Source organism: Cavia porcellus, unplaced genomic scaffold (assembly GCF_034190915.1).
Source record: "Cavia porcellus strain 051 isolate PalLab524CR breed Dunkin Hartley unplaced genomic scaffold, mCavPor4.1 scaffold_27, whole genome shotgun sequence".
Lineage (NCBI taxonomy): Eukaryota > Metazoa > Chordata > Mammalia > Rodentia > Caviidae > Cavia > Cavia porcellus.
This window is the reverse complement of record NW_026947510.1, coordinates 51,116,778-51,133,464: the sequence shown is the minus strand read 5'-3', so window position 1 is coordinate 51,133,464 and position 16,687 is coordinate 51,116,778. Positions and strand designations below refer to the sequence as shown.

The 16,687-nt window shown below is 39.9% G+C and overlaps 1 protein-coding gene across 1 annotated transcript in view; it reads right to left on the bottom strand.

Annotated features, from left to right (window-relative positions):
- LOC134473450 (apolipoprotein L6-like) overlaps positions 1–15,581 on the bottom strand; it is a 29,740-nt gene extending 14,159 nt beyond the window's left edge. Inside the window, exons 1-3 of the mRNA XM_063237597.1 lie at positions 15,414–15,581; positions 12,916–13,110; positions 12,424–12,566 (exon numbers count right to left, since the gene is read on the bottom strand). Of these exons, the coding sequence (XP_063093667.1) occupies positions 12,424–12,520 (97 nt within the window). The 5' untranslated portion in view covers positions 12,521–12,566; positions 12,916–13,110; positions 15,414–15,581. The remainder of the gene's footprint in view (positions 1–12,423; positions 12,567–12,915; positions 13,111–15,413) is intronic.
- Positions 15,582–16,687: the final 1,106 nt, after the last annotated feature.

Here is a 16,687-nt window from a genome sequence, read left to right as displayed (position 1 = left end):
ATTTCTCTAATGAGAATAGATACAAAAATCCTCAAAAAAGAAAAATACTGGCAAAGAGAATGCAATAAATCACCAAAAAGAGATCATACACCATGACAAGTAGGTTTCATCCTAAATACAAATATGGTTCAACATAAAAAAATCAATAAATATGATGGAGGAGACCAAGATGGCAGCAGAGAAAACAGTCTCTCTGAGAGTTGCCATCCAGACACTGAAATATAGTATCATGAGGAAGACAAGAAAGAGGGAAGTGGATCCGCTGGACCCAGAAGAATCTGAAGTGTGAATTGAAGCCCACCAAGGAACTAAAGAGAGAAACTCCAATGAAGAAGGAGGCAGCTGGCAGCACCTCTGTCTGAGATGGGGCTCACTGCACAAGAGGAGCAGTCTGCACCTGCAGACACATGATGACAGTGATGGCTGGTGGCCCCAGAGCCCTCTGCAGAAAGACGTGGTAGTGGAGGGAAGCAGCAGATATGAGGGACTGCACCGGCTGGTGGTGAGTGCAGAGGATGTAGTCCTCACTCAGGAGACAGCAGTCAGCTGGGAGCCATCCTGGAGATGGGCCGGCTGAGCTCAGAACACAGAACTGCTGCCAGCTCTATCTAGCAGTTCCCAGCTGGGCTCAGACCCACAGAAACTGCTTGGACAGTGGTGAGTGCAATGTGGCTAATCTCAGGGCAGGCCTGCTGAGATGATCCACTACCCCACCAAAAAGCTACTGCTGGCTTGCTGGGCGAGATGCGCATGAATAGAGATTCTGTCTCCACAGGTGTCTACTAGTGAAACCGGAGAGAGCCCTAGAAGTAGACTTATTCTCTTCTCTTCTCTTTTTCCCTTTCTCGTTCATTGTTCGATCTTTTTATACAAGTATGAATGTAGTTCCTAACCTCTTAGTGGGTATGATTCTGTTCTGCTCTGTTCTGTTCTGTTCTTTATCTCTTCCAGCTCTCTTTTCCTTCAGTCTTCTGCACTAGTTTCCCAAAGTTGGTGTGACCCCCCCTTGTCCTCTGGCCTTCTAATCTCTTCCTTTTCTTATTCTTTATTTTATCCTTAATGCATTTTAAATTTTAACCCGAGGGCAAACCTGATTTGTACCTTGCATATAATTTTCTGGTTTGTTTTAGATTTTTGTTATATAACCACAAACCTAGTTCGTACAGTTAAAAGTGATAAATTAAGGGTTAGCTCAGTTTGTAAATGTCTAAGATGTGTTTGATGCTACTGGTACTACTACAGCCAAAATTGACAAAATTGTTCTAGACAGCTGTTGGTCCTGGTTTTCCATGATTGAAATTGACTAAAGGTCATGGAAAATACTACAGCATATTGCCAATAAACCAGGGCCTGGGCCAAAGAAGCAACAACTTCTCATCTCCAACAGACTGAAGAGGTCAGATCTTCCAGCAGACTCAAACTCAAAAACCAGCTACACCTGGAAGATATTTCAGAGAAGGAGTCATCACCTAAGGATCCCAAACACTAGCCACAAAGCAACTCACCATAGGCAACTTACAAGTATCACCCCAGCAATTAAACTAAAAAAAGGAAGAAAAACCGAGAAGACACTTAAAACAAAATGAAACCCAAGACATCCAGTTCATTAAAGACAAATCCAGGGGGGCAATGAGGTGGGCAATCCAAAAGCTTTCCACGGGGACTCCCGGAAGTGGTAACAACAAAGCAACTGAGTGAGGTTCTGGAAAAGGTGAAATCAGAAATAATCTCTCATATAAAGACCATATTTAGTGACACCAGAGCAGATAGAGGCAAAAAAATAAATAAAAAATAAAAAAGATGAGTTTAAGAAAATTGTGGAAGCTCAGCATATGAAAGAAATGGAATCCATAAAGCAGATTCAAGCAGAACAGAAATTCCATTAAAAGTATTCAAAGCAGATTAGGCCAATGTGAGGACAGGATCTCAGAAACTGAAGACAAGGGCTGGGGATTTAGCTCAGCGGCATAAGCACCTGCCTTGCAAATGTGCGATTGTGAGTTCAATCCCTGGTACCAATAAAAAAAAAAGAAAAGAAAAGAAATTGAAGACAGGCTTGCAGTTAGCAATCAAGAAAAGAAAGATTTCTCAAAAACAGCAAGGAACTATGAAAAATCAATCCAGCAGCTGCTAGATAATACAAAGAATAACTGAAGATTCATTGGAGCCAATCAAAAAGCGTGAGATGCCACAAATATTTTTAAATGTCCACAGACATCACGGCAGAAAGCTTTCCAGGTAGAGAAAAAGAATTTGACATACAGATAAGGGAGGCATATAAAACTCCAATAGCCATAATCAAAAAAGTTTCACAGCCAGGCATATCATAGTCAAGATTCTAGAAATTTAGCACAAAATAGAATCTGAGAAGCTGTTAGGGAAAAGAAACAAATCACCTATAAAGAAAAGCCCGTCAGAATCACAGCTGATTTTTCTCTCAAACTCTCAAGTCAAGGACAGCCTGGAGTGAAATACTCCAAATTGTAAAGGAAAATAGGTGACAACCCAGATTGACATACCCTGCAAAACTATCTTTCAAAATTGGTGGAGAAATAAGAAACTTTCATTACAAAGAACATCTGAGGAAATTTATGGCCACCAAGCCAGCACTCCAACATTTGGGCATTCTAGAAAGAGATAACAAGGACTACAGTTCCATGAACCTCGACAGAAGGAATCCACCATGGAAGGCAAATAATTAGAGGAGAGGGAAAAAAAGGGGGAGCCAACAGCAGGAAAATAACATGACAAGGATAAGTCAATACATATCAGTTATAACCATCAATGTTAATGGTTTCAATTCACCAATCAGAAGACATAGACTGGCAGAATGGATCAAGAAGCAAGATCCAGCAATATGCTGCATACAAGAAACACATTTAATTCAAAAAGAAATTCAGAGACTGAAAATCAAAGGATGGAAAACAATTCCATGTAACAGAAACCCAGAAAAAAGCACAGGTATCTAGTCTATTTGCAGACAAAGTGAATGTCAAGCCAACAATGATTAAGAGAACTAAAGAAGGTCACTACATCCCAGTAAAGGGAGCAGTCCAAGAGCAAGAGATGATAATCATAAATATATATGCAACAAATGCCAATGCACTCAGCCATGTAAACAAATACTAATGGACATGGAAAATCAAACAAGCCCTAATGCAGTTGTATTGGGAGTTCTCAATCACTCACTGTCACAAAAAGACAGATCAACTAGACAAAAAATTAATAATGAAATATTGGAATTGAACAGAGTTTTGAACAAAAGTGTCCCACTCCATGACATCAGAGTGCACTCTTCTCAGTTGCACACAGGTTGTTCTCCAAAACATACCACACACCGACCCATAGAACGTGCTTCAGTAAATGCAAAGGAATCAAATTGTCCACGCATACTATCAGACACAGTGCAATGAAACTGGAAAACCTTGGCAGAAGAAACCACAAGAACTTCATAAACGCATGGAAATTAAATAGCACCCTGCAGAACAACCAATGGGTAACAGTTGAAATTGAAGAAGAAATTAGACAGTTTTTACAGCTGAATGATACAACACAACATACTGGAACTTTGGGTTCACAGTGAAAGCAGCCTTAAGAGGGAAACTTATAGCAGTAAATATCTGTATCAGGAAAACAAAGCATGTAAATATAAACAACTTAATAATGAACCTCAAACTTCTAGAAAAAGAAGAGCAGGCTAAGCCAAAAGGTCTTATGAGGGAGGAAATGATAAGGCTGAGAGCAAAATTAACATATTGGAGAGTAAAAAAAAGTACAAAGAATCAATGAATTGAAAAGTTGGTTCTTTGAAAGAATAAATAAAATTAGCAAACCCTTAGCCAACCTTATCAAAAAAAGGAAAGAAAAGACTCAAATCCAAGCAATTAGGAATGAAAAGGGTGGAATCACAGCAGACCCTGCAGAAATCCAGAAGATTTTTCTTACTTTGAAAACTCATATTCTAGTAAAATGGAAAATACAGAAAAAATGGACAGATTCCTAGATATGTATGAATTACCAAAGCTGAATCAAGAAGATATAAAAATCCTAAATAAACCAGTATCAATAAATGAAATCAAAGATATAATTAAAAACCAATCAACAAAGAAAAGCCCAAACCCTCACAGATTCACTGCTGAATCCTATGAGACATTTAGTGAAGATCTAACACCACTACTTCTCAAATGCTTTAATAAAGTTGAAAAGGAAGTAACACTCTCACATTCATTCCTGGAAGCAAGCACCACCTTAACACCAAAACCAGAGACATAACTAAGAAAAAGAATTACAGGCCAATTTCTCTAAGGAAAACAGATGCAAAAATCCTCAGTAAGATGCTGACAAATCATCAAGAAGATTGTAATCCATGATTGATTCATTCCAGGGATGCAGGGATGGTTCAACGTACATATATCCATAAGTTTAATACACCATATTATCAGAGCCAAACACAAAAACCATTTAATCATTTCAACAGATGCAGAAAAGACTTATGACAAAGTCCAGCACCCATTCAGGATAAAAGCCCTACAGAAAATTGGAATACATGATCTTTATCTCAATCTATAAAAATCATCTATGACAAACCAATGGCCAAAATCATACTAAATGGACAAAACTGAAAACTATCTCTAAAATCAGGGACAAGAAAAGGATGTCCACTCTTTCCACTCTTATTCAACATAGTCATGGAAACTTTGGCTGGAGCAATTTATACAACAGAAAGAAATAAAAGGAATAAAGATAGGAAAGGAAGAAGTTAAACTCTCATTATTTGCAGATGACATGATACTCTACATAGAAGACTCCAAAAACTCCACCAAAAGACTACTAGATTTAATAATCAAGTTAAGTAATGTAGCTGGATGTAAAGTCAACACTCAAAAGCCAATTGTGCTTTCCTGTGCATGAATAACAAACCCACTGAGAGAGAAATTAAGGAAACAACATCTTCTACAATAGTATCCAAAAAAATGAAATAACTGGGAATTGATTTAACGGAGGATGAAAAAGACATCTACATTGAAAACTATTGTATTCTGCAAAAGGAGATTGAAGAGGATGTTAGAAAGTGGAGAGATATGCTGTGCTCTTGTGTAGGAAGAACCAATATAGTAACAATGGTCATATTTCCAAAACTGTTATATAGATTCAATGCAATCCCAATCAGAATTCAATAGCATGTCTCACAGAATTAGAGAAAATAATCCAAAAACTCTTCTGGAACCAGAAGAGACCTAGAATAAAAAAGGCAATCCTGAGTAACAATGACAAGGCAAGGGACATTACAATCCTTGACTTCAAATTATACTATCAAGATATTATGATTAAAACAGCATGGTATGGAGGAGGGGAACATCAACAGAACAGATTAGAAAATGCAGAAATCACTTCAGACACATAAGCCACCTTATCTTTGACAAAGGTGCCAAACAGAGTCACTGGAAGAAAGAGCCTTTTTAATAAGTGGTGCTGGAAAAACTTGTTCTGCACATGCTGAAGACTAAAGTTGTACCCATATCTTTTACCATGTACTAAACTAAATTAGAAATGGATTGAAGATCTAAATATTAAGACAGAAACAAATCTGCTGGAAGATAGAGTAGATAAAACTCTTGAAGACACTGGTGTAGGCAAAGACTTTCTGAACAAACCCTGATCTCACAGGAGCTGTCACAAAGAATCAACAACTGAGATCTTATGTTACTGAAAATCATTTGCACAGCAAGAAAACCACCAACAGAGTGAAAGAAAGAACCTATAAGTGGGAGAAAATGTTTGCCAGCTGTACCTCAGACAAAGGATCACTATCGAGAACATTTAAAGAACTCAAAAAAATCAGTCCTCCCAGATTTAAAACTCAGTTCAAAAATAGGCATCTCAGATAAATAAATACTTTTCAGATGAAGAAATACAAACAGTAAATAAATATATTTTTAAATGTTCAACATCACTGGTCATTCAAAGGATGCAAATTAAAATTTCACCTCACCCTGGACAGAATGCCTATTACCAAGAAATCAACCAATAACAAATGTTGGAGGATCTGTAGGGAAAAAGGAAACCTTCTCCACTGTTGGTGGGAGTGTAGACTGATGTTATAACTTTGGAAATCAGTGTGGAGACTCCTCAAAAAAACTAGGATTGGAGGTCCCATTTGACCAAGCTACTCCCCTTCTGGGTATCTTCCCAGAAGAATTTAAAACATTGTACCACAGCAATATATGTGCACCCATGTTCATAGCAGCACAATGTGTAATAGGTAGATCCTGGAAACAACCTAAATGCCAGTCAGCTGAGGAACAGATAAAAATGATGTGGTACTTTTATACAATGGAGTACTACTGAGCCATAAAGAAGGACAGATTTGAGACTTTTATAGGTAAACAAATGCAACTTGAGTCCATACTCACAAGTGAAATAAATCAGACATGCATGTGTAAACATCATATTGTTTCACTAGTGTAAGAAGCTGAAACAATATACATATATGTATATAGATATACATATATATGTGTATGTGTTGCAGTCAAGATAGTTATACTACTGATTTCTCTGAGTTCATTGAGATAAAGGTTTGTGCTGGTACTGTTCAGACAATTGAATGCAGATGTCTTGTGCTCAGGTGACTTAGGGATGGCAGTGTGCAATGTATGTACCATTGTTGTCCTGTGATTGTTGTGTTTTAAAATTTTTATTTTTTTCCATTTGAAATAAAATGGATTTAAATGAATGCATAAATATGAAATTCATCACATAAACAGAAGCAAGGAGAAAAATTACATTAACCTCAATAGACTAAAAAAGTCTTTGACAGAATCCAACAGCTACTCATGGTTAGAAACCTTAAGAAGTATACAGGAATATTATCTCAATCTGATAAGAGCCACTTACGACAATGCTACTGCCAACATCATATTAATTGGGGGAAAATGAAATTTTTCCCTCTAGGAACAAGAGAAAGATGTGCACTATCACCACTCCTATCCAACATAGCCCTTGAAACAGCTGGAGCAGTCAGGCAAGATAAATAAATAAAAGGCATATGTATAAAATAAAAGGAAAAGTTGAAGTACCATTATTTGCAGATGATGTGATTCACTATTTAAAAGACACAAAAAATTCTGTTAAAGGACTCCGAGAATTAACAACCAAATTCAGCAATGTAGCAGGATACAGAATTAACACAAAAAAGCAATGATGTTCCTATATATTAATAATGAACTCACTTAAAAAGAAATTAAGAAAATAATACCATTTACAGTAACATCAAGAAAAATTAAATACCTAGGAATTAACTAACCAAGAAGTGAAAGACCTCTACAGTGAAAGCTACATTATTCTAAAAAAGGAAACAACAGAAAATGGAAAGATAGCCATGTTCCTTGAGAGATGGAACAATATAGTCAAAGTGGGTACCCTTCCAAAACTGATATACAGATTTAATGTAATGTTAGTCAAAATATGGATAGCATTCTTTACAGATCTTGAGAAAAAAATCCAAAAATTCATATGAAACCAGAGGAGAACCAAAAGCAATTCTGAATAACAGTACCAAAGCAAGAGGCATCATAATCCCAGATGAAGTTATATTACAAAGCAACAGTGATTAAAACAGCATGGTATTGGCACAAAAACAGAAACACGAATCAGTGGAACAGAATAGATGAAGCACAATCAACCACAGACACATTAAACCATTTGATCTCTGACAGAGGTTTCAAAAACATATGTTGCAGGAAATATAGTCTCTTTAATAAGTAATGCTGGGCCAATTGTATATCCACATACAGAAGACAGGGTCTAGACCTGCACATCTCACAGTGTACTCAATTAAAACAAAAATGGATCAAAGATATGAGTTACAGAAACACTTAATCTGCTGGAAGATAAAGATAGGTAAAATCCTTGAAGACATAAGCATAAGCAAGGACTTTCTGAACAGAACCCCAATTGCACAAGAAACAATACCAAGAATCAACAAATAGAATCATATCAAATTAAAAATCTTATGCACAGTGAAGAAAACAACCAATAAAGTAAAGAGACAACATATAGAATGGGAAAAGCTTTTGCCAGCTACTCCTCAGCCAGAATATATAAAGAACTAAAAAAAAAAAAAAATTAGACATCCCCCAAAACACAAAATAATCAAAACATGGGCAACGAAAATGAAAAGATACTCCTCAAAAGAAGCACAAATGGCCAATAAACACATTTTAAAAATTCAACATTTCTGGCCATTAGAGAAATTCAATTAAAACAACACTGAGATTCCTTCTCACTCTAAAAAGAATGGCTATCAATGGCTATCAAGAAATCGAGTTATAGCAACTGCGGAGGAAGCTGTGTGGAAAAGGAACCCTCGGTATTGGTGGGAATGTAGACTAGTTCCACCACTGTGGAGATCACTATGGTGATCCCTCAGAAAACTGAAATTAGAAATTCCATTCCACCTAGCTATTCTCTTTCTAGGAATCTTCCTAAAAGAGTTAAAGTCATCACATTGTGCTGATACATGCACGCCCATGTTTATGGTGGCACAATTTATAATATCTAAATCTTGGGAAGAGTCTCTATGCCCATGAACAGATGAATGGATAAAGAAAATATAGTTTTTATACACAGTGGAGTTCAACTCTGTCACACAGAAGGACGAATGCACATTGCGATCGTGAGGCAAGTGAAGTAAACCAGATATACAAGTTTAAATATTGCATGGTTTTCCTTACATGAGGAACCTAAAATATAAAGAGCAAAAATAAAGCCTGGAGAATAGGAAACAGGGAGCTCTTTTTCAGATGGGAAGGTAAACAAGAGATGAAGGGGGCAGGAGGGTAAAAAGATTAAAAAAGAATACAAGAAAGAACAGAAACAGAGCTTTTTCAAATCATAGTTGAAGGGAACACTTAGGGATGGAAGGGAAGAAATAAAAAAGAATTAAGATGCGTTGTGTACATGTCCGAACTCCCCACGTTAAATATAATCATTATATGCTGCAAACATATTAATAACACCTAAAATTTCATGTTGAGGTATCACTCATATATCATAAGTGTACACCGTGTACTACTGAGCTCAAAGATTTTGACATCTCTATTGGCTGGTAACACAATATGGCACCTACAAATGTGCTATTTTGGCATAAGGATTATTTTGAGTTGAGTGCAAATGACAAGAAGCAGGTACAGTATTCCCCAGCCATGAGACCCCAAGTCGAAGTGAAGATTGAGAATAGTACCAAACCCTGTGTGCACTCTTTCATACCAAGTGACAAAGCTGGACAGAGGATGAATCATGTCCCAGCTATGTCAGTGCAAGACGATACGAGATTTCATCAGATTACTCAGAACAGTGCAGAACCGAAAACATTTTAATTATTTCAGGAAATCTCCATTTAATATTTTTGGGACAAAGTTGACTATGGGGTAGTTGAAATCACAAACCCAGAAAAGGGAGATAAAGTAGGATCCCTGTCTCCACGCTAATCACCACCCTGATCAGGATTGACCTGCTCTCTCCCAGTGACACTCACCCTCCCCCAGAGGTAACCACAGCGCTGCCTTTTGTAAGCTTTGATAAAGTGGCTTATTCTTGAACTTACTAAAAATGGAGTCACTTGCTGGCATTTTTACTTCAAGAAAACATCCTTGAAATTCATCCATGTTGTCCTATTATTGGCTTTAAAACTATTTCTACTCAGAGTTTAATTAATATATTGTAGATGTTTTACATTCTTCTATCTCTTGAAATAGATTGGTTATTTCCAATCACTGTCTGTTGTGAACAAACCAACTATAGCATCCAAAAGACCATTTTCCACAGGACAAAGCAATATTCTGGAATACTACTGAACAAACCATATTCCCAAGGACATATTATTTCAATTTTGTGATGTATAATGCTAAATAAAAATTAAAGAAGGAGGTAGTTTTGCACTAATCTCTTGCACTGGGCTCCAACAGATCTTACTAAAAGGCAATTCGGAGTCACTCCTGCTAAAGTCTCGGGGGGGGGGGGGAACCCCAGCTGTCACCTGACCTTCAGGGAAGTCAGGAAAACTTCCTGACATGCTTCCTGACTGTGACCCTAGAAGGTTGTTTTGTTCTAATATTTGATCAGTTATTACCATTGATTACAGCCAAGTTTCCTAAACAGTCAGCCTGGTAATGTAACTTCTGCTGCTTAAATTTTTGCCCTCAAAAGTCACCTGCAGCAATTGTGTGCTGACTGGTTCCTCTCCCGTTTTCTGTCTTCTTGTCCTGCTTTACCAGGAAAGTGACTGGGAAAGGACCCTGCTACTCTCTGTCCTTCCCTTCTGTTCCTTCAGCCCCGTTCTGTCTACCCAAACCGGGCCTGTGCTCAGCTTATTGGGACAGTGCTCTCATTTATGGGCTAAAGCACATATGGGCTAAAGATCATTTCTTAAAATTAAATTTGACATTTGTTTTTCTTTGTGTTTTGAGAGGGAGGAATATGTATTTGATCCTCCTAACTATTCACGACAAAGCGCTCCTGAAGCTCTTGAAATTTCCTAATTGATAAGGGTACTCACTGGGAAGGACTGACCTTGTTATTCTTAACAAACCCCTTTCTACGACTTTCTATTTCTGTTAACAAAGTGACTTTTGCGAAGTCCCTAAGGATGGTAAGCGGAGGACTTGTTGCCTGGGAAACCAACCCTGATTAGAATGAATTTTATCCCTGCCTATAGCTTCCAGGAACTGGAGAGGGGCTGAAGTCTGATTTAATCCCTGGTGGCTGATGCAATGATCCTTCTATGAAAAGCCAAAAGAACCAGGACAGGAGAGCCTCAGAGCAAGATAGAGGTGGTGAGACCTGGACACTAGCACCCCCAGAAAGCACGCAGAAGCTTTGGATTGTGAGAGCCGCTCTTGCACCTGTAGGAGCCCAGGGGGAGGCGGTGGGAGCCATCTGCTCATAGACAGTCTGCCACTTGGCCGAGAGTGTGCACGTGTGCCTGGTATGTGGATGGCGCAGTCTCGTGGACAGAGGCAGGCAGGCTGAGGACTGAGGCTCACAGCTGGTTCTCACTGAGAAGTGTGTCTGAAGTGGGGGGCATGGAATTTTGAAGGGGATTCATGGCAGTGTGTCATTTATGGTAATAATTGTTCTTAATTTAACTTAACTCCTCATGTTCCACCCTGTGGGGACCTCCGTGTGCTTGGTTACCTCTCCGGAAGCTCTCCAAACTCCAAAATTTAGAGATTCTTGTGGAGGCTGCATTACACCCACACAATCACTCCTCCATTTACTTCTCCGCTCCTCTCCAATTCCCAAAGAATGAGGGGAGGACTGAAAGTTTCAAGGTTCAAATCCTAACTTGGTCCTTTAGGGTGATGAGTCCCCAGCCAGAACCCCACCACAGAGCTGCCTACCTGGAACAAGAAATGGTCCCACCTCCCAGGAAATCCCATGAGACAAAGATCTCTACATCAGAGGTTCCTATTGCACAGAAAATTACAAACATCCTGGGAATTCTGTTTTGAAAACTGGGACTCAGAGATCAAATATTAGAACAAAACAGCCTTCTAGGGTCACAGTCAGGAAGCATGTCAGAAGCCCTATGGCAGGAACTGGGGACAGAGAACAGTACGTGTAGTTCTTATTTCAAAATTTCAAGTGAGGAAGCCATGAGATAGGTTAGGTATATCGCAGTCATGGGAGCACAGGGGGTGGCAGTTTAGACTAGGCGACCATACAGACAAAGAGGACAATTTATATATTTCCTCAATGGATGTGGGATGTGAGAGGGCAATTCCAGGGCCATTTCAAAGTCTGGGGCCCAAAGAAAGTGAGGACCCTTATCCTGGGATAGGGAGGAGTGAGGGTATTTTAGGTAGGTTGTACGTATTATGGGATGTAAGAGAGCTCAGTACATGTCTGTAGACATCAAGTAATGGATGGGTAGACAGTGGAAGAGTCCATTCTTCTGGGGATTGAACTTCGTAGCCATCAATGCAGGAAACAGTTAAAGCCATATACTGTTTGAGAGCCCTTGGGGAAGAGGAGGACTAGCAACAGAGAGAGCATGAGGACTGGGCCATGTACCGCTCCCTCAATAGTTAGAGTCCAGAAAGAGGTGAACGATGAAGGAGAGAAACAGCTGTGGACCAGTCAAGAATCACATTTGGAATCTAAATCATAAAATGTGATGGGCAGATCTCTTTTTCTGCTCTCTCTGTCTCTGTCTCTGTCTCTGTCTCTGTCTCTCTGTCTGTCTGTCTCTCTCTCTCTCTCTTTCTTGGTTCTGTGAATGGAACCCTGGGCCTTGCGTATAATAAGCTAGTGCTCTACCATTAAGCTGCAGCCCCCCCCCCCACTCAATCCTGGTATGTCTCAACATCTGGGCCATTTTGCTTTCTTCTTTTCTCCTAAAAGCATTTCTGCATTCTACTTTACCTGGTTGTGATCTCAATGGAGAACGAAGAAACTCTCGGCAGACAGGAAATCTCTCTGTTGCTGCAGCCTTCACAGGGGAAGCACGGCTGGTTTCCATGTTCAGACTGGCCAGGTGTTCTGGTTGCTCAGGGAGGCTGTCAGACCTCCCAGCAGGAAAAAAAAAAGATGTAATTATTAACAGGATAAAAATATACTAATTTTAAAAAGTGGTTTCTGGCTAGATCTGAAAATAAACCCCACCTTCGAGTTTCTTGTAGGAGATGTATCTGATATTGGTAAATTTGCTGTTCAATTTTACACATAAGGAACAGAACTTGAATCTTTCCCAACTGCTTGGGATTTGAACCCCGGCTATCCCAAGACCTGTCTTTTTCCTGATCCTGTACAGTGCCTGTATCCAACTCTTGGCCACTTTGTCCTTCTGGGCCCAGCAGCAGCCCGCTGTCCCTCCCTGCTCTCCCTCCTGCTGTCCCCATTGGTCTCTGTCCTCACCTCTCCAAGGTCCTGTCGTCTGGCAGGGAGCTTCGAACAGCTGAGTTCCTCCAGGACTGAGGCAAGAGCAGCTGGGCCGTCTGGGTCACTGATGGGGGAAAAGCCAGAGGCTCTGGAGGTGGAGACAGAGGATTTCGAAACTGAGCTGAGAGTGACGGCTGCAGGCATTGCAGAGTAACCGACCATCATGGCTTCCTGAAATGGACAAGCTTGTCACTTGCTTCTTCTCCAATAGGTGCACAGGGATGCAGAGAGTGGAATCAAAGCCTGAGGTCTGCACAGGAGTGCACACCTCTAATTACAAGTCAGAGTGTGAGGCAGGAGGACGTGAGCTGCAGGCAGCCTCGCCAACTTGCAAAGACCTTGTCCCAAAATTTAAACACGTTTAAAAAAAAAATACCGTGGGAAGATAACTCAATGGTAGTGCCCTCCTGGTTTTGCTCCTCACTACCGCAACAGAACAAAATGACAGGCTCCTCATTCCCACCTCTTTGCAGCTGTGTGACAGGCCACAGAACTGGTGGTTGCAACCAGTCCAGGTCGCTGAAGTCCTGCAGGCCACTGAGAGCTGCAGTGGGACAAGAAGTCCCTCCTCTCCCCGGGGATGGAGAGGTGCTTGTCTGTTAATTTGGGGAGAAGGGCCAGGTTGTGCACACCCCAGCCCTTTCTTCTATAGCATACTTTATGTTGGTTCCTTCTAGATGGTGACAGCAGAGGTAATTTTAATCATCTGGTATGTTTCTCTATTTTCTGCAGTAAGTGTGTCATTTCAAATTAAATGCATTATTGGAAAGCTTTGAATTCCTTGCTGCTGATTTAAAACTGACTATGCTTTTCCTCTGTGTGAGAGGAGCTCAGATACTTTTGGCTAGGCTTTACATAATCTCATTAAGGGACAAAATTACCGGTGTTCTATGATTAGCTAAGATCCAAACGTATTCTCCACCGTGTGCTATTTCCACATGTTGAGGTTTTATTTGCAATGTATAGACGCTGGCTCCACGTTCTAAGCACAGATCCAGCTCCCCAGATGGGGAGCCAGCTACCTCTCTTTGTGGCGATAACAACAGACTGAGGTATGCTTTCTAACCTTCTTTACTCTTTCATGTGCTTGTGAGAGTAAATGTATTTCCCTGCTTCCAGAGATGAGGTATTTTTCTCCATAGTTTTATGCCAAGACTAGAGGAAACTACTTCAGCATGGTGGGGATCATAAATATCCTCAGTGAACAAACTTACAGTTTCTAAATTGGTTATTCCATTTGCTTCCATTTTTCCCTGAGTTGGTTTTCTGTGTTTTTTTTCTTTTTTCCTTTTTGATTTTTCTCTTTCGGTACTGGGAATCAAACCCAGGGCCTTGAGCTTGCTGGGCAGGCACTGCACCACTGACCTGTGCATTCGCTAGCCCTGGGGAGGACTTGTTTTTGAATGATTTCTTGCATCTTCCAGATCCTCTGCACTATCTAAGCTCAGGAGAGAAGACTGAGTCATTGGTCTCTCCGCAGTTTATCAGTCAAATATCAAGACGCTAAATCTTTATAAGCCCAAAGGGGAAAACCTTAATTATGCCAGTGATTTCTAGAGAAGTATAAAATCTAGAAGAGAACCCAAAAAGCAACCTCATGTTCACTGCTATTACAGGTCTACCATTTCACTTGGAAGCTAGGGACCCCCACTTACCCATTTTAAGCCCAGCTTTCTTTTTTCATCTTTTTATTTTTTAAATTTTGAGGCAGGGTCTTGTTAAGTCCCTAAGCTGTCCAGTCTGGCCTCAAACCTGTGATCCTCCTGCCTTAGCTTTCCCAGGTGCTGGGATTTCACCATGCCCAGAGAAAACCTATTTCTTTTGAAATTACCCAAAGTGAATCCACTGATGTCACTAGAAGATGGATTGCCAACACCCTCTTTAATGAAGATGATATTTCTGTTTCTTTATACTCTTCCACCAGGTGAGTCAAAGCATGTTTACCAATGGCAGACTGTTCTTGTAACCTAAATAGGGATCCTAAGAATAAGATGCAACACTGACCCACAATATTCTTTCTTCTTCCTAACTGAACTCCATTCTTTTGGGGTGGCAATGGATTCAACTTCAAACTTACATTTCCTAGTGCTGTATGCAGAAATGTGCCACTCAGATCCCCCTGTTTAAGGAAAGGACTTGCTACCTGCTACTAGGTCCGTAACTGACAGCCTTCGGGTATGAATTCCTGAAACTTTCAAGCCAAGGTCACGCTTTGTCCCCAGCCAAGGACCAAGCAAGATGCTAACACAAAGCCTGGCCATTTCCATCTCATAAAGGATTCCCAGTGGGCAATTTGCTTTGCAACCTGTGTTCTGACCTGGTACAGACGTAGGGTTTGCATCAGGGAATGGTGGCTACCCAGCCCAATTCAGCACCTCCCTCTTTTATAATAGTTAATTACCGTTAAACCTCTCACATACCTAACTCCATTTCAGCATCTATTTTTTGAAAACTACACAAACAGAAACACCTACCTTCTTTTGTGGCTTTGGGTGCCCATCTGAAACTTTGAGGCAGGTTAGACGTAAGCAGGAGCTGTTGAGTAGGATTCCAGGAAAGCTCTGTTATCAGAAGTCTCACCTAGCATGCACCTTTTGCTCTTTCCACGTTTCTACCTGCATTTGGAGGGATCAAGCAGCCATCTTGTGCTAATGAGGTAATAAGGACAAGGTCTAAAACCACTTGCTAGGAATGGCAGAGTAAAAACTGGAAGAAAATTGGATCTAGAAAGCATTATGAAGTGATCCCACCAGCCTTGACTGTCTACCTCTGGATTTATTATGCTGTGAAACAAATAACCTGCTTACTTAATCAGGTTTTAGAGTCAAATGAAACCTAACTAATTCATAGGATATAAGAAAATATTTACGGTGTGTAATTAAACAACAAAACCAGGTTACAGAGTGGTGAGCAGAGCAGTGTCCCAGTTATTTATATGCATATACATATTTCGTTCATCTTTGATGTATACATTTCTACACAAATTAACTATCTAAACATAAAAGATATGTTTAAGAAGAGAGGGCCATGGTGATGCCTGTCTATCCATCCTGCAGTGTGAGGAGGCAGAGTGAAATCAAGTTCACCCCTTTTCCCTTCCATAATTGTTTGACTCTTGTGAAATAAACCAATTAGCATGTGAAAATTTCCTTGTGTAAGGCAGAAAGCAAAGATTTGTCAACTATGTAAGATACACATTGATTTGTCTAGGAAGATGCAAAGTCAATTATTATATATAAAACCCCAACCAGGAAATTCTTCTTCTAGTGGAGTAGGAGAAATTTCTACTTTGTCATCATTTGAGAGTTTCTAATGAAAAGGTAAAACATGCAACTTTTAAATTACTGAATAAGGGACAGGTGTAGTGGCACGTGCTTGGAATCCCAGCACTCCAGAGGCTGAGGCAGGAGGACTGCTGTGAGTTCAAAACCAATCTAAGCTACAAAGTGAGCTCAAGGCCAGCCAGAGCTGCATAGCAAGGCCCTGACTCAAAGACAAAAAAATTAGTGAATAAAATAAATCAAGTAGCTACCCATGTATACAATAGTAGAAAAAGTTTTGAACTAGAAATCAGAAAATCTGAAATGTCCACCTGGTACATGAATAACTTCATTTGTAAAGGAGACATTGGAGTTTATATCTGGATATGCCTCCCCCAAAGCCTCATGCAGTCAAAGGTAGGGCTTATGGATGTGATTGGATTATAGGGGTGTTATATAACTGGCTTATTGTTAGGAGCTGTTAGGAG